This window comes from Agelaius phoeniceus, chromosome 1 (genome assembly GCF_051311805.1).
Source record: "Agelaius phoeniceus isolate bAgePho1 chromosome 1, bAgePho1.hap1, whole genome shotgun sequence".
Lineage (NCBI taxonomy): Eukaryota > Metazoa > Chordata > Aves > Passeriformes > Icteridae > Agelaius > Agelaius phoeniceus.
In genome coordinates, this window is record NC_135265.1 from 147712759 (window position 1) to 147738348 (window position 25590).

Here is a 25590-nt window from a genome sequence, read left to right on the forward strand (position 1 = left end):
CCAACATCACCATCAAAACACAGTTACAAATTATGAATTGTGCCACTTCCTTTTTGGAATAGAACTATTAACATTACCTGAATCACAACAAACAAGTCAGACAACTCAAAAAGGACACCTAAGCCTCAATACACACCCCCACCCATGGTGTCCTGATTGCTGTTCACTGCTGCTAGACAATCTTCCCACTGCTGCTACAGAGCTCCAATTAAAGCTGTAGGAAGCAAACTTTGCTACAGTTCACATTGAAAATTAATGAACCAATGCCATCATTCCCTAAGACAAGTTGAGTTTATCCACATCTGTCATGTGACCTATTCTGTGCTGAATGAAATGTGGGGTGACAGCTGCACAGTGCTTATTATAAAAACCAACTGTTCTATACACAATGCAGAGTCACCACACCACAGGTTTTATTAAAAAATAATAACACCAAAAATTACATTTCTCTCAATTTCTGAATGTACCTTCTCCATCTTTGCTTGTGTTTGTGGATGCTGTTAGAGGCTGCAGAGGAATAATGATGTCATCCACACCGGTCCCTTCTTCTGTGTGTTTCTCAGAGACATGAGACAACAGCTCAGACTTATTTGGTGAAAATAAGTTACAAAGTTTACACATGAAGATGGAATTGATCCCTGAAAAAACAAGTTTAAAAACAAGGAATTAGTGTTTTCAAATGCAAGTTATTTATGTCACCATGAGTTACAGAGGATTTTGGATCAGTCAACATAGTAACTACAATTTACTTAAGACACATAACAGGCAGCAATGAGGTGAAATTACAAATGTTTTATCACTAAATGAACACATTAATTATACATTCCCAAATTAATTTATTTAAGAAATGGGTAAACTCCTAGCTAGATCCTCATAGGGAAAAAATTTCTTCTGGCTGAAATCTTAGAAATGTTTTAACATGACACAAACGAAGAAGAATAATTTAAGACCTTTTTCCCCTTCAAGCCTCAAATATCCTTATAATTTTATATATTTCCAAACACATGGTAAAATTATATGTATGACGTCCTCATCAAATTCCATGAAAAGTTCCTGTTGATTTAAGAAAAACAAACAAACAAAACCAAAAAAACCCTAAAAAGCTTCCAAGCAGCAGGAGCAAATGAAGAATGTCATTAAAATGCCCCCTGGTCAATGCTTTAAACAGAAATTTGACACAACTTTTTAGGTAAAGCTTATTTTTTTTTTTAATTCACAGGTACTTGAAGTGTGATGTGAAAGCAAAGCCTCAAGAAAACAAATAACAATAAAGAAGGATTAATATAATCCCAGATTTAAAAAAGCCAAAGATTTTAGCCAGAGAAGTTCAGAGGACTTCTGTTTTCTAACACAGCAGTCTTTGGTTTAATGGTTGATTTTTGAAGAGTCCCTACTCCCTTCAGGTTCCAATGAAACAAAAAAACAACCAGGAACCAATTTTAAAAGCACACTTGCTCTCCAGCTACATGTATGAAGCTCTGTCCCAGAGACTGGTCTCAATTGCTACTCTCCCTCCACCTCCCTAAGGAAAATTAGGGACATAAATCCACTGAAACTCAACTGGAACAAGCAGCACTTCCGAGGTACAAGTCAAACCAGAGATCACTGGGTAAGTACAGAAATAAAGTGATAGTTTGTGAATTTTGGGATGAATCTGGGGATAAGAGAATGGGGAAGCTGTATTTTGGGACCTATTTTTAAAACAAACCTAAGCACTCCCCTACTGAACCTTATTCTAGTTCCTTCATGACACATAAATTACATAGTTCACCACACTCAAAACACATCTTTATTTGAGGTGTCCTGAAAGTTAAGAGCAGCAGAGGTGTCTCTTAGAGGTCCTTGAAACCAAACCACAGCTCAAAACTAACAGGCAGGCCGTGCCTTCATCCCTTCCACACCATCTCTGAAGAAACAACTCCAGTGCTGCTCCTGTTGCTCAAGAGATCCTCCTATTACACACAAGCAGCTGTGTGTGTGTGTGGCACAATCCACGTACTCTCAGGAGCTCAGCTGGGCTCCTTCTCAGCCATTCTGCTGTCTTGAGCACTCAGATATTTCTGTTTTGATTGCAGCACGTTGAAATGTTCCTTTGAACTAGTTCTGCCCTAGTTAGCATTATTGTTTTGTCAGTTTTGTTTTTTTTTTAAGGGCATGAAGCCTGTTATTGACCCAGCAGATAACAACTCTTCTCCTTAAATGCAAACACAAAGTAAAACCTATGAACATTTAGCTGAACATTTTACCAATTGAAATCCCACAATTTAGCTGACATTTATGTTTTGAGGTTTTATTTGTCACTGTTTCTGCTTCCTGACCTGCTGGCTGTTTTCCCTAGAAGTCCAAACCCAGGGTTTTGTCTCTTGTCTCCTCCTTGAACAGCTACAATCAGTACTCACACACCACTTTATCTCTCACTCCTCCCAGTGAGGATTTGGGGAGGGGCAGAAGAGCAAGGAGAGTGCCCAGAAGCCTCAGTGGGTGCTTGAAGTGTTTGAATAGCAAGGGCACCCAAAGCCAGGAGTGAAGAGCCCAGGTGGCAGAGCACACTCAATGTCACTGAAGGTGCAGGAAGCACCAGGAGAACACACAGAAGATGCACGAGCTTTACTCAGAGGTGAGTTGGAAACAAGAGTAAAGAAATTATTTTAGGAAGAATGCCTGTAAAAGGAAGTCAGAGAGCAGAGGATAAACTCTGCTGATCACCAGACTAAGCAAGTATGGAATAAGCAAACAATAATTGATTATGCAGTTGCTAATTAGGCAGTGTAGCGATAAAGCAATGAGTTATAGTCAATTAAGTGTAAAAATCAAATCAGGAGTAAGTTAATTAACTATGCATGGAATCAATGACTAATTAGTGAATAATTAATTACGTAGGAAATCAAGTGAGCAATTAATTAGGCAGCAATTAAATATGCAGAGAAAGAAAAGAACAGTAATCAAGTATGCAGGTACACAAACATCAGGAAATTCAGCCAAAACCAATCTGGGACATTCTGTTCACTAAACATGTTTGTGGTAATTCATTATCTTCAGTTTGCCCCTATAAACTGTGCTAAATATACACTGAAATAAATAATACCAATAATTTTCTCCTTAATTGACAAGGTGGAAAATTGAGCTATAACGTAAGCAAAGCCTTTTTTTTCTAATTCTTTCAAAACCCTCAGCATATTGCTTAATTAGTAGGTTTTTTTTTTCTTCACACTAAGAATATCTACAGCAAAGGGAGTTTAACAAATGCATTACTAAAAACAAAGAGCATGCTGCTGACTAGGAAGCAGATTCCCTGATTCCCAATCCCCTTCACCAAGCATAAACCAGTATTTTAAAGATGGAGTGGGGAAGGGGAAAGGGGCAAGAAAGCAGCACTTATCTTGGAAAGATCCAAAACTTTTCACCTTTCCTTTCAAAGCTGGCAAGAGTTAACAACTTCTCTAAGTGTCTTTAAAGTTCTGGAGCTGTTAAAAGGAATTAGAACTCCACAATTAAATTTTAAAAAATTAAGTCACTGGGTATTTGTTGGCCTGTGTAAAAAAGTTGATAGCATCAATAATTATGCATCTGGTCAACCTTCCTAAAATATGCAGCAATTAAGTTCAGAATATGAATAATAACTCATTTCTTTCTAAACTTACTACAGAGCTGAAACAAACTTTGTTGCCTCATCACCATCAAATTCTTAACAGGAACTTTCTGCAATTACAAATCTTATTCATCAGCCTAGGACTTGGTCTTGTTGGGCTTTTTGTTTTGGTTTTTCTTTCCTCTTTCTGCTGTTTCTGTACAGATATCAAGTACAATAAAAAGTGGAAAAAGTGGGCACAGCTATTCCAACTAAATTATTTGTTTTGTAAAAGAACTTTTCACACACGAAGGTTGAACATGTAAGATATTGAAGTGTCCAAGAACAATAAACAAGACTTTTTCTGTTTAGGTAGAAGCAATGAAATGTGAGGTAGCAGTTAATATGAAAGCAGCATGTAAAAAGCCAATAACTTTTGTTTAAGACAAGCAACACTATTTCTTAGTAATAAAACATTTCAACTGAGCATAAAAGAATGGGCAAATACAGGAGAAGAAATTATGATATCCTGTACTACTATCAAATACTTTAAAAATATTTTACTTATCAGATCTTGCTCCTCTGAGCATGTTAGAGGCTTTTCATTTTCAAAGCAATTTCAAACATCCAAAATTTTCACAAACACGTTACAGTGTATTTCTGAATTTTATTGCTTCACCTTCAGGATACTTGTTTGTTGGTTTCATGTTTTTTGTAGGGGTTTTTTTCTGCCATTGTTGTTGTTTTACTTAAAATATACTTTCTAGATCACATAATATTTTAATCATTATTTTCATAAAGATGCTGGCATGAAGTAATTTTATTTCTTAAAGAAAAAATTAGGTAAATCAGTGCTGGTTTCTGGCTATTTTTTCTATTTTGATTCATCAATAAATTAATATCCAATATTAAAGCACATCTCTGAATCAGAAGCATTATCCTTGGTAAATGTTAAAGAAAAAAGAAGTATATAAAGTCTACAAAACAAACTATTTGCTACCATTAGAACAGCAGCACCACACAAACCCTGTGCTCAAAACTAACAAATCAACCGTACTGGAAGTGGCAGCTGCAGAATCAAAAGCTATTTTAGGGCTGCTTTAATCTGAATTTGGGCAATTCTAAACAGTAAGCAACAGTTTCTTAATACACCAGCACAAAATGACTGGTGAGACAAAACCAGCCATGCAGGAAGCATTCAAGCAAAGAAGAGGAGCCCCTGACCATGACTGTTCTTGCTCTCAGCTGCTAACTAAAATCAGGGCAATTTAATTATCATTAGTTCAGTGCCACAAAATTTATTTTAACATTAAGGAAGACTGTTACAGCAATGTCAGTACAGGGTGCATTCCTGCAAAAACTAAAAGGTGATGCTAAAATCAATCCCATTTAATATGGTTTTATTTACATTCACCATATTTCCTAACCAGGCCATAAACGAAGTTTACTCAATAACCTACATCTGTAGAGGCTCTCAGACACTGCATACAAGGCTAAATTACACTGAATTTTGTGAATGTTTATGACTAAGAAATGATATATTTTAAAATTTCTACCTTTCCTGTGAGGGTGGTGAGGCACTGGCACAGGTTGCCCAGAGAAGCTGTGGATGCCCCATCCCTGGAAGAGCTCAAGGCCAGACTGGATGGGGCCCTGAGCAATCTGGGATAGTGGAAGGTGTCCCTGGCCATGGCAGGGTGGTGGACTTGAGTGATGTTTAAGGTCCCTTCCAACCCAAACCACTCTGTAATTCTATGATCTATATAATACAATATGTAATTCTATGATCTATATAATACAAATAGGACTGAAAACCAAAAGCACATTAGTTAAGGTGCCTGGGGTATGAATTCAACATGGTGCCATTGTGAGCAGAACTAAGCTGGTTTTTCTCTGTATCTAACTAAGAGGAAATTACAAGTTGAGAAATAAAAATGGAAGAGCATCAGGTGTACCCAAGCAAAACTTTAAGGAAGGATGAAAATGGTTTTAAATTAAGACTGAAGGGTAAGGTAAGAAGTGTAAAAGACTACAAAGATGAAGGTGATTCACTTTGCAGCAGTAAAAATCAGAGACTACTAAAAAATGAAGGACAACATAGAAATTAGTATGTGTTTTACAGCAAACCTACATACTAGGTTTGTTTTTGTAGTTGCTTTTTAAAAAACAAACATAACTGCTACTACAGAATGCAAGAAGAATAATGAAATGGCAGAGCTGGCATGCCTGGCTGTAAACAAGGATTACTGACATTCATGCACTCAAGTTTCTGATATCCACTGTTGTAATGCCAGTGGGTTATTACCACTACCAAAATATTGAGGACAAAGTAGGATGCATTATTTTTTTTAAAAAGGGCCTTTTAGAAACAGCTTAGGGTCAAATCTGATTAACAGGCTATTTTAACAAGTAGCAAAATACCTGAGGAATTTAAATACAGTGCACAGAAAAGTACAGTGTAAGGACTACACATAAGCAACAACCTTGACCACAGGGGTACCAATGACTGTGGCACACTGGAGGGGATAAAAGAGGTTACAAAGCCAGAAACAATACATTGTAGGCTTTAATTAGCCTTATGCAGAGTGGTTAAATGTCAGGTCAGGATAGGATGCCAAGATTAAACGTTTAGAGACCATTAATGACTGTTTCACCCAGCAAGCAGACAGGGAAACCACATGAGGAGAAACAGTTCTTGACTTTATCAGAAGTAAAACACAGGACCCTTTTCAAAGTGACATTATTTGAGAGTTACTCTATAACCATGATTAAAGTACTACTCAAAAGCCCTCTTAAAAGAGTGATAAAGAACCAAATGTTTATGCTTCACTTCAACAATGCAAACTAGATAAAGATAAAAAGCATCTTTAACAAAACAAACCACAAAAAGAACTAAAAAGTTCCAAGACAAGTTAAATCCTTGAAAGCAACATGAAGGCTATTTAAAAGCATCATATTTGATGCTAATCATCAAATAAAGTTTTAGAAACGGGAAGGAAAAATCTAGCACAGCTAAATAGCAGTGAAATGAACTTTCAGTAGAAGAAAACATCTTCATAGAAGTTTCATAAAATGAGGAAAGCAAAAGATTTAAATTGTGTCCAATTTAAGGTAAAAAAACAGTGAGACAGGTCATTAAGGGTAATTTTAGCAACTTAAAAAATAAAAAGCAGAATGCAGCAACATTTTAAAAACATCTCAACCTTAACAGGCCTGCCTAAGAGCCTGTGCAATAAAAAGCAATCTGTATAGGAAAAAGACCCTTCAAAAAAGGTGAGCCCATAGCAAAATAATTTTCTCAATTTGCTGTCATTTTATAATGGTTTGGAGAGGTTTTCTGGGAAAGATCTCTCAATTATAGCAAGCACTTTAAAGACAGACTCAAAACAAGGCTAGAACTGCACTCCTCAGAAACAAAACCTTAGAGATAAAACAGACATACCTATAAAAGAGATGGTCCAAAGACCTATTAAAAACAGAAATCCGTACTGGGCTTACAACTGTGGATATTGTTCCTCTACTGAAATAATAATAATCATAATCATCATCCTTAAAAGGTACAGAAATAAGGAAAATCAACAACACAGCACAGTTCCATAAGTGAGCAGTTAAATAAATTAGGGTTTTTTTGTTGGGGTTTTTTTTGGCCTGGAAGGATGTAACTGAAGACTGGAGTAAAGGCTAAGTGTAAAATGAAGAAAAAAACCAAGTGTTATGAAGGATGTGACCCTTCTGAAACTACTGCCTGCCTTGCAGCTGATCTCTCCCTGCTGCTGCAGCTCCAGGGTGGGCACACATCCACTCGGTGTCCACAATTCTTACAAGCTGACCAGGAAGCACCAAGTTGGTAGAGACTGGCTGGGGCTCAGCAAAGCCTGTAAGAAGGTCTAAGTCCATATTCTGGACAAGCATCACTGTGTGCCTGCCCCATTCCTACTCTTCCCTATTTAAACATCCATTGTGCGCTGTTAGGGACACGAAATGTCAGGAGTGAAACAAAATTAATATCCAAATCATTCAGTACTTTCTGACATTGTGTTTTGCACATTGCAGTAAGAACACTGCATGAGGTACATTTAATGTAGCTCATTCTTTCCAGCATTCAAAGAGCCCCCTTCCCCTGTCTGGGGTCCCAGAGGTGGGCACAGCAGTGCCAGGGGCTCTCACCAGGGCACAGCAGTGGGGCACAATCCCCTCCCCAGGACATTTTTGGTTTCTGGGCTGCCAGAGCACATGGCTGGGCCATGTCCAGCCTCTCACCCACCAGCACCCCAAGCCCTCCTCAGGGCTGCTCCAGTCCCTTCCTTGTCCCAGTTTGTGCTTGGGACTGCCCCAACCCAGGTGCAGGACGTGGAGCTTGGCCTTGCTGAGCTCCCCATGTTTCACCCAGGCCCACTCTCACCTAAACCAAACACATTTAACCAGGCTGATACTGTATTTGTGAAAAGAAACTTGCATTTGAAACTCCTGGAGTTCCACTGATGATGGCAAAATAAAGTATGTGTATTTTTCTGCATTACACACACCATCTTCACAAATGCTCCGGGAAAAAAGTTAAATAAAGTTCTTTAAAAGAAGATAACTGTCTCCACATATTTCTGTTGGTTAAAATATATAAAATTCATAACTTGGTTATAACATGGATTTAATAGGATATTCAAATAACTAGGAAATTATTTTCAGTTTAGAATAATCACTTTATCAAACATAGACACAGGATAGATTTCCATCATTAAGAAAAAAAAAGCCATAGTAGATACCTTTATAGCAAGACATTTTTATTTTCATGTTCTAAGATCTCCCTCATGTGGCTAAACACAACACTGCTTAAGGTTCCACTGAAATACACTAATGCACAACATCAAAATGTGTAAGGAGCACTACCAGACAGCAAAACCACCCAGAACCCCTCAAAATAGAAGCACAAAATGTGTGATCAGTCATCAACTTCAGGACGCACCATATGAAATACTCTGAACCAGATTTTTGTAAGTGCCTATAATGGGAAAGCATCTGAGGTCAGATACACCTCAGCAGCAGCAAAATCAAAAATACTGAACACTCATGACAGTTCTGGGTTCAACCACACTCAGAACACTTTTTATTAAGACAAATGTGCTTGAATAAATATGACTTTATTAGTAGCACTAGTAGTAAGAGAATTATTTCTCACTGAAAGTTGGATCCCAGGATATAAAGCAGTCCAGAAATGTTTCAATAATAGTCCATAATTAACACAGCACCTGTTAGCTATTCTGCTACTCAGTTATCCTCCTGATAGTGCAATTCTCCTTGGCATAAAATCCTGTTTCACAGAACCACAGAATAGACGGGGTTGGAAGGGACCTCTGGAGATCATCTATTTCAACCCTCCCACCACAGCTGGATCACCTCGAGCAGGTGACACAGGAATGTATCCAGGTGGGTGTTAAATGTCTCCAGAAAAGGAGACCCCATGACCTCCCTGGGCAACCTGTTCCAGTGCCATCCTCAACATAAATAGGTTCTTTTTCATGTTGCAGTTGAACTTTCTGAGTTTTAGAGTATGGCTGTTACCCCTTTGGTGGTTTGAGCTGTAAACTATCCAACAAGACTTCGTGGGACGGGTAGAAATAACTCAGGATCCTAAAAATTAAGACATTAACTTGTGGAATGACAACCAGAAGCCAAATTTGAGTATACAGGGTAATTAAGAGGCATTAAATTATTGCAACATCACTTCACAAACTCGTACTGCAACAGCACACGGGGATTGTGAAAGGCAGAGAGCACAAACACAGCACTCCTGGGGCTGCCCCCTCTGAGTAACTTTGTAACTTTGGAGGTAGTGTTACTGCTCCAATGAAAGCCAGGCCAGTACACGGCACACCAAGGCCTGAGATTACAGAGCAGTGGAAACATCTTTAACACATCTTCGACCTTGAGGTGTTAACACCATTTAGAGTGGCTGCCAGAGGACCTCAGGAGTGTTTCAAACCCAGGTGAGCACAGAATCATGGAATCAGAGCATGGAAAGGGGTTGGAACAGACCTTAAAGATCATCCAGTCCCAACCTCCCTGCCATGGCCAGGGACACTTCCCACTAGACCAGATTGCTCAAGGCTTTATCCAGCCTGGCTTTGAACACTGCCAGGCTTGGGGCAGCCACAACTTTCCTTGTCACCCTGTTCCAATGTCTCACTACCCTCACAGTAAAGAATTTCTTCCTAATATCCAGACTAAAATTCCCCTTTCATTTCGTACCCATTACTCCCTGTCCTATCAGTACAGTTCCTGAGAAAGATCCCCTCTCCGGCTTCTCTGCAGCCCCCTCACACCCCGTGAGGTTGATGTGGGGTCTCCACGCTTCCATTCGGGACCAGCAGAGGCTCCAGGGCTCCTTCCCAGCTGCTCCCAACTCGCTGCTAAGTGGCGGCCTCAGGACGGGCAGCCGAGGCACAGCAGGACTCCCAGGCTCGGGCTACCCGAGCTCTCCGGCGGCTTCTGGAGCCCCCCGCAGCCCCCTAGGCCGCCGAGCAGCGCGGGGCGATGGACACTGAGCCGGCCGCCACTAGGGGAACTACTTGTCGTGCGGAAGGATCGGGTCGCAGCACCGCCGGAACTACTTCTCCCCGCCCGCCGCGCGGGGATCCATGCGCGCTCCCCCGCCCGCCCGGCCCGGCCCCGCTCACCTGCAGCCGCCGCCTCCATCGCCGCGGGGGCTCAGCGGGACAGCCCGCCGGGGGCCGAGTGCGGCTCGCTTGGAAAACAGAGTGAGGGAAAAGGGAAAGAAAAAAAAAAAACACCACCGAAAATCGGGTCCCTGTGCGGCGCCTTATGGCGAATCTGCCGCGGCCGACACGGCAGTGGCGCCTCGGCTCGGCTCCGCGGGGCGGGGCGGCGCCTGCGCAGTGGCGGCCGTGCGGGGCCGCGTCCCCTGAGGCACCGCCCGCGGGCTGAGGGAGCGGCGGGAGGAGGATCGGGGGCATGGGGACACCGTGACAGAGACACCGAGACAGGAGACACCCAGGACAGCCGCGACACCCTGCCGTTGTCTCCCCATGCCCTTCTGAGCACCCCCCGCCCGTCCCAGGACCCCCGGAGGCCGGGGCTGCGCAGCTCAGGCTGACACAGCCTCGGGATGCCAAAGGTTTTTTAATTCACCAGCTGTGGGTAAAATGTGTTTTAATGAGCCTGGTACTTTAGCACATACGAGGTGCTCATAGAATGGACTGGGTGGAAGGGGTTCTAAACACCATCTCATTCAAACCTTTCTCTAAACCAGTTTGTTCCGAGCCCCATCCCACCTGGCCTTGAACACTTCCAGGAATGGGACATCCACAGCTTCCCTGTGAATCTTGAGTCTAATTGACTCAAAAATCTGCAGTCTTGCTGCCCTCACAGTAAAGGATTTCTTCCTAATTTAAACCTTCCTCTCAGATAAGAGCTGAGATCATGGGGAACCAGGGTGTGCGTCCCTTGTCCTCTGTGTCACCACAGGTAACTCTGGCAGGACTGCCTGAACAAACGCCCTTGGTGCTTATGGGCAGGTGTGAGGGAGCAGGCTCATTTGTGTGTAAAAGTCACCTCTCCTTGCTGGTGTCACAACTTGCACCAGCTTTACATGGAGCTTTGCTCCACACTTTACCCAGCAATGCTTCTCTTACTCAGAATGACTTAGATGAGACAACTCTTAGGAAAACATGTTCTTTAAATTTATGTCAGAGACCCGAGCAGAATGCAGAAGGGAAAGATCAGACCTTTCCAGAGGCTGTGGTTGGAGACAAATTTTTTTTGTCTCCTCTGACCAAATGCAAATTACAGAGCAATATTATAGCAGAGTCATCACTGGGTGTTCTGACCTCATGAGAAGCAACATTGGGAACCCATCTTTAGCCTGGTGCCTTGACCTGCCCTCTTTACCTTGTGCCCATTTCTTCCCTTTTCCCACCCACTGCACATATCTTCTGGAGAACATTTCATGCTTCTAGGAACAATAAAGATGAAAGCACAGCTGTGCTCAGGCACATACTGCCCATGAAAGGAAAGGACTGAGCTCTTTTTTGGACATGAATAATATTCACCCTTACGTTGGCATTGGAAGAACATTCTCTGGTCCTTGAGTCACTGAGCCTCACTACAGCAAGTGGGGTGGATTGTCCTGCCAAGAAAAGCACTTGTCTTCACATAGAACCATTGCTTGAGCATCCACGTGCCACGTGGTTTACTTTTTACATACACATATTGCAGACAGTTCTGCTTTGCACAATCACAAGCCTGTTTAAAAGGCTACATTAATAAAGGCTTGTTCTTTACCTAAGACAAGAAATCAGAGTTGGAATTGCTGAGCTTTGCTGCCTGGCCCAGTCAAAATGTTTGGAGGGGTCTGTCTGTTGGATGTCAGAAAAGAAAGAAAAGCTGTCACTGTTGAGGTGCCTGGCCAGGTCACAGAGCCACATGAAGTAAAGTTTTTGCAGCTCTGAATCAACAATTTCACAGCTTAAATAAAAATGCCCTTATGGAGGGTACCCTCAAGTTCTTCAAAGTGGCATCATGTCAAAAGCCACGTAACTCATCACCAGCAGAGTTCAGTTTCACCACACACAACACAGATCCGGGCACTGCAATCACCAGCATTGGTTGTGAGGCCCTCTTGGCACGGAGGGCAGGGATTCCTGGGGCTTCCTGTGCAGGACCTGGGCTTCAGTGACCCTTGATGGTCCCTTCCAGCTCAGGATATTCTGTGATTCCATGAACAGATCCTGTCTCAAGCAGGAGCCTGATCCCAGTCTGTTCATCTCATTCTGTCACAGTTTCCTTATTGACAAAACTCAAGGCCCACACCACCCTGCTTTCCCTGTCCCTCCTGCACATCCCCTTGCCTGACCTCTTTTGATGTTTTTCAGGTCCCAGTCCCAGTTTTCATTCACAGGAATATCTTTCCTGTTTTTCTCAAGTGCTCTTTCCAGATGCTTTCTGTGCTTTCTCTCTCACCCCTGATGTCTCTCTAGCCACTTGCAGATAAGCTCCTGCACACACAAGTGCTTATCAAATACAGCTCCCAGTTCCTTCTCTTCACCCACTGAGTAGCTCCTTCTCATAGCCTCCATGCCTGGCTGGTATGAGTTGGCTTCTCCTGAACCAACTATTGTATAGTAATAATAACAACAATAACAACAGTAATCTCTACCAAGTGCTAGAGAATGCAAAGTTCAAATACAGAGCAGGTTCAGTATTGCACAGGGCTTCAGCTTGCATCTGGAGCTGGAATCCATGAACAGAGTGTGGATGCCCTTATTGAGGGCACAGCAGATGCTGACTTCTCCTTTTCCCAGTTATATGGCTTTATTCACAAATAGGAAAAGCATTTCACTGAAGATGTGTATTCCCAAGTGTGAAATGAGAGTGCAGCTTGCTTGGCTGTTCCATTAGAGCAGCCCCACAGAATTAAGGTGATAAAATCAATCAAAAGTTAGAATTAGTACTGCTTTGTGCAGTTTTCATTTCCATTTGCATAAGCTATTTCTGGGAATCTTTCACATCCCACAGTCATACACTGCATTTGTTCAGAATCTCTGACTCATTCAGCGTTGCTGACGTACCTGACCTAGATATGAATGAGGGCTACACAGCACAGGGGCTCATGTGTAGCACAAGACTCTGCCTGGTTTGTTACAGAAGCTGGAAATTGTTGAGAGGTAAACATGAGGTTTTAAGAAGGGAGATTAGGAACAGATTTTTTTCTTGAGTTCATTTATGATATAAAACCAGCATTCATTAATTGCATGTTCCTCCTTTTCTGCTTCCTCCCTGTGGCATTTGCAATGTGCTTTGAAAAGCTTTACGTATTTCTATAGCTGAAAATTTTAGCATCTGTGCTGAAATGTGATAATTACTTATAAATTCCTCTTATCCTAGATGTCATATATATGTCATATACATTGAAGATATTCAGTTAGGGAGGCTTTACCCTAAACTTCAGTGTGTCACTTTGCTTTTTTATTTCCCCATGAGCATTTCAGAAAGTAAAGTAATTTTTGTTGAAATAGCAAATCAATAAATGTCCCATAAGCACCCAAACCAGAATGAGGCAAAGCGCTGGAGAGGGAAGATACAATAACTGGCTAAATGAGGCAGTTGTCCAGTGAGAGAAAGCAGTGAATTATGTGAGTGTGACCTAAGGATCTGCAGCAAAAAATACCAACAGAGGATAAAAACAGACATATGCCAACAGCCTTGATTTAGACACTTAATGACCTTGCAGTGCTTGAATTTCCAACCTGACTGATTTTTATTATATACCAATATTTTAAGACAAAAATTCTTTAGCATTTTATGAAGTAGAGTGCATAAAGCATTCTAACAAGAGAGCAGAACACAGGTATAACAAGCTAAGTATTGTAAGAAACGGTGTAAAATAAAAATCTCCAACTTTGTGTGCACTTGCTTTAGAATGGAAAAAGCCCAAAACATGTGTCTGTGTTTTTTACTAATTATACAATAGACATACACTCTACTACATTTTAGTTTCCTGTGCTTGCTTGCAAACAATTCCCTGGGCAGATCCAATGCATGACAACCCTTTCTGTGAATATCCAATAATACCATACCTAAACTTTCCCTGGTGGAACTTGAGGCCTTTACCTCCTGTCCTTTGTTACTTGGGAGAAAAGGCCAACTCCCCTCTGGATACACCCTCCTTTCAGGAGGCTGTAGAGAGCAATTAAGTGCCCCCGAGGCTCCTTTTCTCCAGGCTGAGCATCCCCAGCTCCCTCTGCTGCTCCTCATCAGATTTGTGCTCCAGACCCTTCCCCAGCTCCACTGCTCTTGTCTGGGCACGCTCCTGCACCTCAATCCCTGTCTTGCAGTGAGGGACATGGAACCTGAGGTGTGTCCTCACCTGTGCCGAGTACAGCGGGACAGCCAGTGGCCTGGGACAGCCAGTGCCCTGGTCCTGCTGGCCACACCAGTGCTGACACACAAGGCCAGGAGGCCACCAGCCTTCTTGCTCACCTGGGCACACATGGGCTCATGTTTAGCTGCTGTTGACCAGCACTCCCAGGGCCTTTCCCACTGGGCAACTTTCCAGCCACTCTGTCCCCAGCCTGGGACACTGCAGGCTTTGTTGGGACACAAGGGCAGGACCCAGCATTTGGCGTTATTGAACCTCATACAACTGGTCTGGGCCTGTCAATCCAGCCTGTCCAGATCCCTCTGCAGGACCTTCCTACCTCCAGCAGACCACATTCCTTCTCTTACCTTTAATGTATGTATGTCCTTAATGTCCTTACCCACAGTGTTTGGTGTCCTTAATGTCCTTTGGTGTACCTTCATGAAGGTACATTTAATCCCCTCATCCAGGTCATCAATAAAGATCCTAATCAGGGCTGGACCAAGTACTGAGCCCTGGGAAACACCACTGGTGACCAGCCACCAACTGGCTGTGTCACCATTCACCACCACTCTGGGCTCGGCCATTCAGCCAGGTTTAGCCAGCAAAGAGTGCACCTGCCCAAGCTGTGCAGTTTCTCCTGGAGAATGCTGTGGGAAGAGGTGTCAAAGGCTTTGCTGAAGTCCAGGCAGACAACACCCACAGCCTTTCCCTCACCCACTACATTGTCACCTGGTCATAGAAGGTCAAGCAGGTTTGGATGACCAGGCCTTGCATGACCCCCTGCTGGTGGGACTGATGCCCTGATTGTTCCTTATGCGGTGACACACAATGATTTGCACCATGACTTCCCCTGGCACCATGGTCAGGCTGTAATTCCCACATCCTCCTGCCAGCCCTTCATGGGTGTTGCATTTGCCAAGCTGAAGTCATCTGGGAGCTCCCCACGTAGCCAGGACTGCTGATAAATGATGGAGAGTGCCAGGGCGAGCTCTTCCTCCATTCTGTCACAGCCCTGGGGTGGATCCCATCCGGCCCCATGGACGTGTTGCATTATTTTTAAAAGAAAAGGGACCATTGTTTAGTGAGAGCAAAGACTAAACTTTGTTAAGTAATTAAGCACTTCTTCCTGGGTTTTGTAAACTGTTTTTCCACTAAGGGAAAACTTGAGCTATATTTACAGCTGTGGAGGTAATCAGCAGTATCCATTTAATATAGATTCTGGGGGAGGACACAGAAGAGAGCATTCTCAAAAGCTACACAGGTTTAAGATTTTTTTTTTAAGTTAATTAGCACATATATTATTATCAGATTTTTATTTTCTCATTGATTTCAAAGGGAAAACAGTTTGAGCTTATGCTCTGCACTTTTGGAAGTTCTACTTGAAAATGCAAAGATGAATGCTCAGAAATTATAGGGGGTTGTTTGGCAATCAGCTCTATGTTTAAGGAAAAAAGTTACCATTGCCTTCCTGTAAATGCTACATTATTTTTTTCCACATTATCTGTCTGCAGTAACTGTATCTGCTTGTTATTTTTATCTGCCATGTTTAATGTGGAGTTCTTGTTTAGGACTGCATAATTGCTGTTTTCTTGTTACAGAACATTAACTTTATGCTTCCAGTAACAACTTTATAATGAAAATGCTAATAAAAATGGGGCATTGCAAACTACACAGTTACAAATCTCTCCAGAGCTTAGTATGAGGCTTATCATAATTCTTGACATCTCAGGATTGTATAGTCTACTGATACTGATTACACTGCACAGTTAATTTAAAAATTATCTCCTGCAGGCCTGAGAGAAAGGCAACAATTATAAATAACTTCAGAAAAATATATACATACTGAAAATGCTTCTAATAAAGACTCTGGTTTTCTCAGTGTAGCAATATAGTCACTGCAGGACTCAGAAATACCCTGTATTAATCACATTTCTGCTTGCAGGTTTATTCTGGTTAATCCTATTACAACTGTACAGCATGTTTTTCCTTTGGTAGGTGGTGTCAGACTAGCTGGAGACAGCAGCACAGGCTGGAACACTGTGCAGGTTAAAATGACAGTTTTCCTTGTTCTTTTAAGTACTTTTGGATTGGGGGTTGTTTTCTTACACAGGGACCTATAAGACAAGAAATAAATTAGAAAAATGAAAGTTAAGAAATGCTATTATGTGCTGTTTCTTCAGTCTAGTACAAAATGAACACTGTGCAGCTGGACTGAGATAGAAATGCATGTGAGAAAGCAAACTTTGCCTTAAGCTTTTCAAAATGTAGGACTGTCAAAACAGAAGATTATTTATATTTATGTTTATGTATAAAAAGTGCAGCGCAATATCCAAACAGCACCCTGATTTCATTCTTTTCACCTTTACTGTAATTCAGGGCAAGAGGAAATACATATACACACCAAATAAAAAAAGGTAAATTCATAGTACAAATGGAATATTCTCCACACCACTATGTGGTACTGAAAAAGACACGAAAAGAGGTGTAGAGGATAGACATCTTTGTTATCCTATTTCTGCTGGGAAAGTTGCCACTGCTCTCATGGAACAGGGAGCTATTTATAGGATAGTGGAACAGAGAGGAAAAGCAGCACCAATCATGCTGGGTTTGATTTATTAGCTCTACAGGAGGAATTTGACAAGCATGATATGCCCAAACGATACAAATCTGACAGCTACTCCATGATTTGTGTGATGGTAATTTGGTTAGACATTGCATCATATGTTTGACTTCAGCAGATTGCTGTACAATTCTCAATCTTCATCAATTTTCTGCAAGATTATCATTTAAATACTTAATACATTAAGTACCCTCCCAGAAAAATGAGAACCACCACCACCACTACCTACTGACATAATTTACCTGGACCTATGGAAATGGAAAAGCATTGGAGACTGTCCCACACAACATCCTTGTCTCCAAATTGGAGAGACATGAATTGGATGGATGGATGGATGGATGGATGGATGGATGGATGGATGGATTGGATAAAAGCAGGAGGCTTGGAACTAGATGACCTTTAAGGTCCCTTCCAAACCCTTCTGTGATGCCATGAGCTAGGTCTGTCTGCCTATAGCTTCTGGAAGGTCAGAAGCATCCAGAATTCCCCAGTGACTACAGAAGGAGGTTGATAAGACCACTGTGACCATATAAACAAAACTCTAAAGCAGCACATTCCTACTTATGAAAAACCCTAAGGGATCTGTGCCATATTGATAGCATTGATTTGCTCATTAATCTCTGCATCTTCCACATTATCACAGCCCAATACTTCCCTCGTTGACATAATAAATGGTGCTGATAGAATGAAAATCCATTGACAGGGAAAAGCTGTAAATACATCTTTTTTCAGAGTAATATTGCTTGACTGACAAAACGTCCAGTCACCACCTATTCATTCTTTGCTCCTTACAAGGAGGAAAACACATGCACTGCACAGTATTTGTGGGTATTTTAACCAACCCCTCCTTCCCTTCTCTCTTACAGAGGAATTTTGAAAGTAGTATCGAGATTGCACCACAAAACGTTTTAAGGAACATTTTCAGTTTTACAGTTTTCCTAAAAATCACTAATACTGCTTATCTTTTGAATACTCCAGCTACTGAAATGTGATAACAACGCTGAATTGTATATTCTACAGGCAGTCTGTGTAAGAGAAGGTGACTTCACTTCTCTAAATACCATTTACTAGGGCTGACAGACTCCAACTATACTCCTTAATTGGAATAAGCTGTTTGAATTTCTTTTTTTATTACTCCTCCAGTATAAGCTCTCATCTTCAGGTTTCATTGGGCAGTATCTCAAACCCAAACAATTCTGTATTCTGTCTGGCATTGTTCTCTTGGCCATGCTACAAGGTTTTTCCTCATTCAAGAATGATTTATTATTCCTTTTCCCTTCCTCCTTTGATAAAAACATGTTGAGGGTGCTTAATTTGTAAGTCTGCTGCTCTAATGAGATAATTGTTCAAATTGGAGGGTAAAAGCAAATAAATTTTGTAGCTTGCACACCTGAATACTCTCTCTATTTTTGGAGATTTCTTCAGTAATTTTCTGTGTTAACAATGAATAGAAGTTTAAGCATTAAAGGTTCAGCTAGACTTCTTTCTGCTTCACTTCTCTTTCTCTGGAAGAACAGCACAGTTGCATAACACGTGAAGTGCAGTCCCTAAAAACCATCTGCTCAGTCTCCTTTCGTTAGCACACCATGGCAAGGGTTTGGGCTTGGCTATTTTTGTAACACAGACACCACTACTTAAACATCCAATAAAACTATATGAGTTCTGGTTTTATGTTCATACAAGGAAACTCTGCTGAGAAATTACTCATCCCTGTTACAGCTCAGCCATCAATTTTGCAAAACTCATTTATGATTAAACTCATGCATGTATTGTGGACACTTCACATGCTTTATGACAGTTTACATTTGCTCATATTTATTATCTTCTGATGTATTCTGAACCATAACTGAAGCCTGATTATAATCTCATTCATATTAATGAGAGCCAGAAAAAGCCACCTTAGAAATCAATGAAGTCAGATGTTATGGAATTTTATGGAGTCAGAATCTGCCTTTCAGTCACAACAATTTTAGATAGATTACACGGTCCCACATCAGCAGCACTACTCTGCCACAAAAACAACCATCAAATGCAATTAACAGATGTGAGCTGTCATTGAGATCAAGCCTTTGGAAGTTGTTACTTTAGTGTGACCTTACTTACCTGTTTTTCTAGCAGAAATGCTGCAGCTCAAACAAAAATTCAGGGAAGTTTGGTATTCTAGGATTTCTTAATATCCCATCTGGACACACTGGAGGACATCCAGCCAAGGACCAACAGAACCTTGACAAACCTTGTGGTTCCCATGCATGCAGGCCATGTGTGCAAGAGCTCCAGAACCAGAGCAGCCAGTGAAAGGTCAGAGCCTGGCACAGTGCAATGCTCGACATGGTCACTGTCACACAGCAGCACACATGGATGTTTAATTAAAATGGCATCTACATCAAAAAGGATGTTTTTGATGGAAGGAATGGCAGCCTTCATTCTGCATCCCACAATATTAACTACTGCCTTATCAGTTGAAGCATTAGTAAGCAAACATTCTTATCAGCATTGCCGTGGGAAAAACTTCACTAGATCTTGATTGTTCTTACACTGCTATATATATATATATATATGTATGTATATATATATATATATAGTATATATATGTGTATATATGTGTGTGTGTATAAATATATATACACACACAGTTTTTATGCTACAATACCTTAAATCTGCACTTTAAGCAGTCTAAATAAATAGAAAAAAATGGTTTTAAGATGAACATCTGTATGAAAACTATTTCTGATTGTTCAACATGCAATTGGTTTTTCTAGTATTAAAAAAAAAAGAAAAACTATATCAAAACCTTTACTCTTACCATCAAACACCATCCAAGATTATTTAAATATTTATTTTCTCTACTAAGCATGTGAAGTGGCTAAATTTTCCATTTCCTAAATGTACTGATTCCAAATAGGAAAAAACTTTATATAGCAACAAGTCAAAAAAGTTCAGAAAGGGGAAATCTGGGAAATTTGTGCTTCAAAAACCTACAAAACACCTATCAATTTAGTTGACCAAGAAGCATCATAGCATAAAGAACATAGATAGAAAAGATTCCTCACAACTTCTTAATTTAGTTTTCACTAAGTTTTCTGATGTGAGGATGCCTGAGCTAAATGCAGATATAAATACATTTACTAGTGGGAGATGTAACATCACTGTTGAAATTCCTGCAGAACAGAAAGAACCAACATACACACTAGTGCCTCTCATCTGAAAACTCTACAAAATTATCTTCCCTCTCCTTTGCCCCTCAAAGATTCCATCTTTTGATAAGACAGCATTTGCTTCTTGCTTTCCTGCCTCTATCCTATAACACCAGGTTTTTTCTAAGAGCAATTTAAGCAGGAAAGGGTCGGGGGTATTTCTTTGTTTCATAGCAGAAGCCAGATTTCATTAACACGTCTCCGAAGGTACAAAGTTTGTGTTTCCAGCTGACAGAGACAGACCAGTGTCAACCCCTCGGTGTGGGATGCTTCCAAGAAGTGCCTCTGCCTGGAGAACCAGAGCAGCTGTGACAGTGGAAATCCTGGGTGTGTTATGGCTCCATTACAGGCAGGAAGCAGCCCACAGCAGCTATGGCAGGCAGTTCATGGGATGAACGAGACTTCATGTCTGCTGGGACATCACACACAGTTAAAAAGCTGCTGTGGACTGCCAGCACTGGACTGTGATCCAGGCTAGAGACTTGCTATAAATTCTTTAGAATAAGTGTGAAACATCTCCAGAAAAAGAGATGGTTAACAGATTTCATTTTCCACTACATGGTAGTTTGTCAATTCAACTGATTTAATAATATGTGGGGAAATGTGTTTATTAAAAAAATGCATTAAGCTATGCACTTAATGTATATGCTTTCAGCATGTTTTCCATAGCCTTAAGTAAACAGAGCTCAGTTCACAAAGCATCTTTCATCCCTGCCACTTCCCTTTTTCCTGTCAGACAAAGATAAGGCTTCTGTGAAGCTTGGAAAAATAATTTTTCACTTTATTAAAATAGCAGATTTTTCAGATAAAGCAATATTGTTTACAGGAAATTATTTCCCTGCTGAGACAGTGACGTTATCAGACAACAAACAATTCTGACTGACATGAACTGCATTTCCTTCGTTCTGCTTCCAGGGCCCATGTACTGTTCCATGATCAGGCTTTCCTTGGCTGCAAAGGTGGACAAGTGAGGGATCTGCTGCTCCTTAACAGAAAGAGAAAACCCAATGCCACAGCTAAGACTCTCACTATTCATACTCACCTACTATAAAATCATGTTTTAAGTTCAAGCTTTCGGCAGTTTAACTTTGTCTGTACTCTCCCCAGACACAGAACCTCTATAAAGCATGAATTAAGCTGGTCAGAACCAGCTGGCATGGTTAAAAGGAAGTGAGCTGAATTTTGGAAGAGTCTTAGTAAACACAACAGACAAGTAAAGCAAATATCAATAAACATCTATTGCAATACTTGTACTTTTAGCAGAAGACAAATCCAGGAAGAATAAAACATATGAATAAATGTATTTTCAAAATTGCTGTGAAAAAATCCACATTAACTATGCCCCTGGGTTTTTCAAGAGAAATTTAATTTTTAAGTGACTTACCATTGATGTCATATCTATAAAAAACTTCCAGACAATCTTATAAATCATTCACACTCCATCTTTGCCCAAGATATTTATCCTATTTTGGTTTAGGCCATCACTGGCACCATGGAATTATCACTGTTTACCTAAAAAGCATCAACAGAATGGAAGAAAAAAGTGAACTACACTATTTAAAACAATGTGTCAAATTCTGCAGGGTTATTTTATGCTTGGAATCTAGAAGTTTAGTTTTAGTTTAGCACAAACCAGAATGCCAAACATTACCTCAACAAGAAGGAACAGTACCCAAATCAGTGTCTGATTCTCAAATGAAGATTTTCACAAAACAGAAAACAAGTCAGCACTCACAAGTGCAGCCAAGCAAGAAGGGTACACACAGGCACAGTACTCATTCCCCTATGAAATCCTCACTTAAAAAAACCCCAAAAACAAACAACTCCTTCTTCCCCCTGCCAAATACTGGTCCTGACACTCTTCAGTGTGTGTGTTTGCTCCCTTAGGAGAAGCCAAACTATTTGAAATTATTTGATAAAGTATCATTATAACCTACTCTACTGCCTATGTAACCAAAGAGTAGCTAAACAAAATCCACAAATCTGGAACCACAAAGAACTCTAACTCTTGAAAAACTCAACTATTCAAATACTTACATTAATGAAAGCTTCAACAGGCTTACTATATTTACATTTCATTCCTAATGAGTTTTTAAGCACTGCATCAAAAGCAGTCAGAACTGTTCTTTAATAGAACAACAGTGTCTAGTTGGATCATACTTGAGTTTCTGCAATATGAATTCTAGGTTTCAAATGTGTTAAAAAAAAAAAAAACCAAAAAAAACCAAAAAAACCCCAAACCTGCTGAAATACCAAATATGTCTCCACATTTGATCTGCTCAGAATGTTTACTCATTGTCCATGCTACCAAGGAAATTAGCTCCACACAGAGACACTGGCTGAAAAGATGAATCTCAGATATTTTGATTGGCAGTAACTGTTGATTTGAGGACTCCTTCTTGCCATCAACCTTTTTTTTTCTGTTTTTGTCACTGTACTATTGCATGGCTCCATGTGCCAGTGGTGCACACAGTGCACCAAGCAAGGACATGGATCCAGTCTGAGGAAGGACAGCGAAAGCATTTCACTGCTCCCCGTGACACCAGAGAGCTGTGCTGGTCACACAGCCTGCTCCTTCCTGGGAGCAAGGCAGGAATCACAGTGGGATGGGTCAAGAGTGTGAGTCAGCTTTCACCACCACATAACAAGTGACAGCAAAGCTGCAAGATGTCACAGCCTCACAGGGAAATCCTTCTGTCTTGGCACTTTCCTCCTGCTTCAGCACAGCTGTCAAACCCAGCATTCCCAGAGCCTGGCAACCCATGGCAGGATGGGTGAAGCAAAGACAGCAGAACCTGAGCAAAGTTCTCTCAGGCAGAGTCAGGGACACCACGAGGCACTGATTCTGGGAATGGAATAGAATAGACAGACATGCAGATTCTTTCTGGAGATAAGATTGTTTTTAATTACATCATCTCTCCTGAGGAGGAGAACTTGCATCCCTCCTTCTTCCCTAGTTCATCCCAGCTGGAGATATGTGTTTTTGTTAAACAGATGCACTGAATAAAAATCCAGAAGAACAGTTTTGTCCATGCAGAAGTGCATACACAGCAAACACATGGTTGCACTGCAGTGTTCACACAGACAGGGGTGATATTCAGATATAGGATTTGATGTTATCTCTTCCATGCAATTCCTCCAGTGCTATGTATTGCATAACACCTGCCCACAAGGACTTCTATGTATTAAAAAGACCTCTTCAGTTTGTAAGCAAAAATAGAAGCACAACAAAATGTTCAATTATAGCAAAATGGGGCTCATGTGTGTGAATTTAAATGAGGACAAATCCTCTTACTGATTTTTATAGTGTATTTGGCCTCATAAGTAAAAAATATTAGAGTCTGAGCCTTTCAAATATTAACAAGGATACCAGATTGTAAAAGTGATCCTCAAGAAGCCTGTTTATACTTTATGAAGATGAGGAATTCCATGTATGCCCTTCTTCCATTTGAATAAAAATATTTAAGTTCTTTGAATTTTTTGGTACCTAAGAATGCCCAAATGCTGAAGCCATACTTAATTTAACAACACACCCATCAGCAGAATCATCAGTGATTCTAAGACATGGTAGAAGAGCTACTAGGAAAACAAGAGATCCTTGTCTTCTTTTTTCTCCTATGCAGATTTCCCCTATCAAAGATATTTATCATTTTTTAAGATAAAAGGGCAACAGAAATTGTTAAAGCTTAGTAGTTTGACTACTTGAATGATCTCTTGGTTTGGGAATTGATTTTACAGCACCCTGTAAGTCTATTCCTCCTTTGACAATGATCAAGTAGATAATAAGCAATAAATCACTGCTGCAACTGAGAACTGAACATTCAAGATAAGGTTTTAGATTATTTCTGTCATCCTTGTATGAGACATTGCTTTTCAAGCAAAGATATATTGTCACAGTTTATTTGCAATTAGAAAGATACAGATCCCATCAGTTAAAGCCTGTTTCCCAACAAACATGTAGGCCTTTATACAGTCAGAATCATAATTTCAATATAAAGAGATTTCTAGAAATACATACTGCTTGCATAGAAGTTCATGCTTACAAAACTAAATACTACTGAAAAATACGATTCCCTGCTTGCCAGTGTCACTTGGTCATTGAGGAAAGCTGCCTTTCCAAATCAGTTGAATTAAACACCCACCCCCCAGCCCCACCACTTATTAGAGCTGAGTGTAGGATGTTTATAGGAACTAAAAATTAGCTGAACTATACAAATTCAGCAGTGCCTTTCAGGATATCAAAAACTAAACCTGCACAGACATACTCTGGTGTATGGATTTGCACCACTCATACAGTACATGCAACTCTTATTACCCTTCACTAACATTATGAAGTCAATCCATGCATTTTAACATTTAATCTTCTGAATATCAGAACACAGTTATATCCATGTGCAGTCCCTGATGTTCTAGAGATCCAAAAGCAAAAATAAGATGTTTCTCTTTCACAGCCCCTGTAGAAGAGCATGCTATTTCACTTACATGCCAAGGCCCTTGATGTTCAGTACAGGCACGTTCTAGAAATCCCAATTTTTAAAACTGAAACTGAACTCTAAAATATGTATGGAAGATAAATGGGGCGGTACAAACTGTGAGTCCCCAAAAATGCCCATCTCAAATTCTATTATGCAAAAACAACCCTTTGTTTATATTTCCAGTTTTCTTAGCATGCTAAATTTTACAGCATTTGTTGCAACATTTGTGCATCTTATTTTTATGTTCTTAAAATAATTCCCATTTCTCCTCTGGAACTTTTTTAAAGCAACTATTTCAATTATTTTCATTCTTATTTTCACCTCCAGTTTCAGCTACTCAAAAATACAAGTCATTTTAATAGCAGAAGAGCAAAACATTCCTCAGCCTCAGCATCTGAACTTGTATTTTACAGGTGTGTTTAATGTGATGTCCAGTCTTGAACAAACAAGACCTTAGCAGTGCAGGAAGATAAAATTCTGATGAACCAAATCAGTCAAGAGGCCGAGCCTCAGCCTTCTCCAAGTTCTTCTCTGAACAGGTGTTTGCAGCTTTATTGGGTAAAAGGAATCACAGATGCAGATTATTTCATGCATAGAGGAGGGGGAAAGCCCTCCAAATATTTTAACAGTTGTTCTTTGTATGAAGGAAAACATGAGCTCAAGCAATTCTGCTGAATGCAGCTGTGAGTTCCAAGCAAGGAAAGACAGCACTCAAGCAGGCCAGTGCAAAGGACAAAGGACTGCCTTTGGAGTCACCAAGCACTTTGGGGTATTGCTCACAAATGGTCACAAAAAGTGCCCAGAGGAATACCACAGGCAAACCAAACACTGGACTTCACAGGTACTCCAGCTACTGAGCA

General features: G+C 40.6%; 1 protein-coding gene across 4 annotated transcripts in view; it reads right to left on the minus strand.

The window, feature by feature from the left end:
• Window positions 1–25590, minus strand: part of ZFAT (zinc finger and AT-hook domain containing) — a 115927-nt gene that overhangs the window by 66796 nt on the left and 23541 nt on the right. For 2 of the 4 annotated variants that reach the window (XM_077189272.1, XM_077189257.1), the window contains one exon: window positions 468–638. In XM_077189272.1, the coding sequence (XP_077045387.1) occupies window positions 468–621 (154 nt within the window). In that variant the 5' untranslated portion in view covers window positions 622–638. Of the gene's footprint in view, window positions 1–467; window positions 639–10239; window positions 10469–25590 lie in introns of those variants that run through there. The other 2 variants (XM_054630691.2, XM_054630700.2) reach the window with 2 other exon arrangements.